This window comes from Penaeus vannamei, chromosome 7 (assembly GCF_042767895.1).
Source record: "Penaeus vannamei isolate JL-2024 chromosome 7, ASM4276789v1, whole genome shotgun sequence".
Lineage (NCBI taxonomy): Eukaryota > Metazoa > Arthropoda > Malacostraca > Decapoda > Penaeidae > Penaeus > Penaeus vannamei.
In genome coordinates, this window is record NC_091555.1 from 2,248,669 (window position 1) to 2,252,501 (window position 3,833).

At 42.4% G+C, this 3,833-nt stretch overlaps 1 protein-coding gene across 4 annotated transcripts in view; it reads right to left on the reverse strand.

The window, feature by feature from the left end:
* loaf (lost and found) overlaps nucleotides 1-1,545 on the reverse strand; it is a 479,482-nt gene extending 477,937 nt beyond the window's left edge. For 2 of the 4 annotated variants that reach the window (XR_011398652.1, XR_011398651.1), the window contains exon 1: nucleotides 890-1,545. Coding sequence is in view for 1 of the 4 variants with exons in the window: in XM_070123417.1 (XP_069979518.1) it covers nucleotides 890-1,001 (112 nt within the window). In the remaining 3 variants the exon portion in view is untranslated. The remainder of the gene's footprint in view (nucleotides 1-889) is intronic. The other 2 variants (XR_011398650.1, XM_070123417.1) reach the window with 2 other exon arrangements.
* Nucleotides 1,546-3,833: the final 2,288 nt, after the last annotated feature.

The following is a 3,833-nucleotide window of genomic DNA, read 5'->3' on the forward strand; positions in this document are numbered from 1 at the left end:
GTAGATTGATGTATATCTTGGTTTTGCCTTTTCTTCTCTTTCTGTTTTTCTTTCCTTTTTTTTTGAGATGAAAGATGTGTATCACCCAATTCTTCTTTATATTTCACGTCTTTTTTTTAAACATGGATAGATGTACATCATTTTTTTCCATCTCTTTAATTCTCCTTTTTTGACAAAGGAATGTAGAAATATGTACATAACGCGAGCCTGCGAGTGGTAGTAATGTATTCCTGGTTATGCGTATACATAAAATAATCATTTACATGTGATTTGACGCCCGTGAATACTCCACCATATAGCCACAATATTCCCTTGATAATTTGTGTTACTTTATAAACGTTTTCACTTGATTTTTTTTTTTTTTTTTTTGAGGGGGGGGGTTCACTTGACTTTTTTTTTTTTTTTTTTTGGGGGGGGGGGTAATTTACGTTCAGAGGAATTTAAAGTATATAATACGGGGCACGCAATGGCTTACCACAAGGAATTGTTTATGATACTCAACCTAAGCTTGCTGGACAAAGTGAAAAAAACAATCCAGTCTACATGTCAAATTCACACGATTACCTCTTCGTCATCTACCTTTTCTTCATCCTCCTCCTCTTCTTTCCTTCCTTCCTTCCTTCCTTCCTTCCTTCCTTCCTTCCTTCCTTCCTTCCTTCCTTCCTTCCTTCCTTCCTTCCTTCCCTCCCTCCCACCCTCCCTCCCTCCTTCCCTCTTTCCCTCCTTCTCTCCCTCCCTCCTCCATCTCCTCCTCCATCTCCTCCTCCACCTCTACCTCCACCTCTACCTCCACCTCCTCCACCTCCTCCTCCTCCTCCTCCACCTCCTTCCCCCTGTGATCCACTCGCTGCAGACAATTAATTCATCCCGCCCTCGCCTTCATACTTACAGAAATTGTTGCCATTGGGCGAGGCGAGCGATATCCTGGTGGCGATGAGCAGGATGGCCAGGTTGAGCCTCAGCCACGCCAAAGTCCTTCGTCCGATGGAGTCCTTCTCCATCTCGAAGTCACTGCTGTTTTTCCGATTCCACGATCACACTAACACGTATCTTCATCCAAGAGGGAAACGGGGGTTGAAGCCCCTAGCGCAGCAGCCCGGTCAATTCGAATAATAGAGGAAGATTCTCTCTCTTTTTTTTTAGATAAAAAAGGAAAGAGTGAATGCAAGCAAAAGGCTAAAAATAAAAGGGGGAAAAAAACTGAAAGCAAATCTGGCAAGCCTACACGTCGGTCTGCATCACCACAAGCACGCACTCATCCTTCCCCGTCTACTGACGAGGACTACGAGATAAGAACAGTCGCTTGGCCGACATGGGACGCACAGGCACAAGGACAGGCGAGTTGGAGACACACCCTCGCTTGCTCTACTCGAGGTAATATGAGATAAGGCACACACACTCCGCACCACGAACGAAGCTCGCCAAATCGCCCATATCCCGCAGGACGCGCCGCTCTCTCCACGCCCCGCGCCCACGCCCTCGAGCCCTCTCGCCCGCAGGACCCTCAGCCGACGCGTGGCATAAATTCCCCTCTACCGTTCCCACCAAGAGCTAGGGTTCAAGCAGCAGCCAGTCGCGAGAATAAATTCATTTCTTGTCCGACCGCCGGCAACTGCGCGGCTTTCGAACGTTGCCATATTGATCATAGGATGCGCGCGCACGGAGAGACATCTCTCGGTCACTCCTAACACTACTACAGCGGTAACTCTGGCCCGTAGAACTTTGTGTCCCTATTAAAACTGCCAGTAATCGATATCACGCTCGTCGTACATCAAACATATAGTTTATCCGAGGCAGACGACCTCATGCCTACCATCTTGGCAACCGGCTCGCGCGCCCCGAACTCACCTCCGAGTCATCAGTAAAGCCGTTTATATTCCTTTCATCTTGGATCTTACTTTTTAATGTGATCTAAAAATCAAATAGAGCAAATTTTGTACCTAAGATACGCAGTGAATTAACTGTGTACTCGCTTACGCCATAGTCCATGGATGAGTACATACGGTTACTTATACATGGAAAAGGTTTACGTCGTTTTAATGTTAATTTAAAGCGCGTTCAACAATTTCTTTTTTCTTAAAATGCCGTTTTTTAGTCGAAAGTCGTTATAAACAACAACTCTTAATTCTTACTTTCTCTTTTCTTTCACAATCCCCCCTTTATTTCCCCCTCCTCCTCCCCTCCCCCTCCCTCCCCCTCCCTTTTTCCTTCTGTGCTGAACTTTCGGGGTAATATTTATTACTCCGAGCATTAAAACTTTGGCTCACCCGCTCGCTGCATTTGGTTATGAACTTAAAACAAGATTACAAGGGAGAAAGGGTTTCAAACGCGTTTATTTACGACCCTGGATCATGCTAATAGGAGCGCCTCCAACAGCATGTTATGGATGGCTCTACAGCTGATGCACACGTACCTTAGCGCCAATTGAAAGATAATGCACCGGGACCTTTTATATCATTTTTATGCCACCTCCCCCTCCCCTCCCCCTTTTTGACTATGTATTTTTAACCCCCTCCCCCCCTAAACGAAAGTGTTACATAGATGCATACATCATATATATTTAGAAACCGTGTTATATTCATGGCGTAGGAGTCGACCTAATTGAATTTATGTAACAGGAGAGAAAGTCAAATCGGGATCATTGTGCTGTTGCAGTAATGAATTCAATTAAATGCTTGTTTCTAGAGTGAATGGTTTTGCCGTAAATATAGAACAGCAAAACTAGATGGATATTGTTGGGGGCGGGTGTTGCAGGGTATACAAAGGGTGTCATACGTACATACATGCATACATACAAACATACATACATACATCTATATCAGACACACGCACACGCACAAGCACACGCACACACACACACACACAAACACACACACACACACACACACACACACACACGCACGCACACGCGCGCACACACACTCACACTCACACTCACACTCACACGCACACGCACACGCACACTCACACTCACACTCACACACACACACACACACACACACAAGCAGACATACAGACAAAGAAAGAGGGAGATAGATAGGAGCGAGAATGAGAAAGAATTACGAAAAAGAGAAGAGACTTTTTCAATACTATAAAACCTACATAGGGACAAAAAATAGAAAGAATATAAAGAAAAGGAAAATAGATATTAAACAGAAGCATAAGTGAAAGGGAAGTCGAAGTACTAAGTAGAGAATTTAGAGGAAATGGATATAATAGAAAGTTAAGAGAAAGCGAAAAGATATGTATGGTAAATGATATTTAAATAGATAAAAATAGATTTCTGAGCTTCCATGGCGATTCTCTGTGTTTCTCTCTCTCTCTCTCTCTCTGCCTCTCTCTCTCTTTCTCTCCTTTTCTCTTTATCTCTTTATCTCTTTCTCTTTTTCCCTCTCTCTTTTTCTCTTTCGCTCCTTCTCCCCTTCTCTACTTCTCCCTTTCTCTCCTTCTTTCCTTCTCTCTTTCTCTCCTCTCCTTCTCTCTTTCTCTCTTTCTTTCTCTCCTTCTCTCTTTCTCTTTCTCTCTCTTCTCTTTTAACGGATGTTCCTTACATTCTTATTTTCTATTTATTTCTTTCAGAAATGTTAATAATCCATTATTTATAGCAATGATAATAATAATGATTGGAAATAATAATAATATCAACGATAATAACAATAGTGACAAAAGATTATAATAACAATAAAAATGATAATAACAATAAGGAAGACGATGAGAATAACAGCAGTGATAACAACAACAATAACAATGGTGATAAGAATAGTGATAACAATAATTATATTAATGGCAGGAATGATAATAATATTAATAGTAATCAGAATGAGAATCCAATT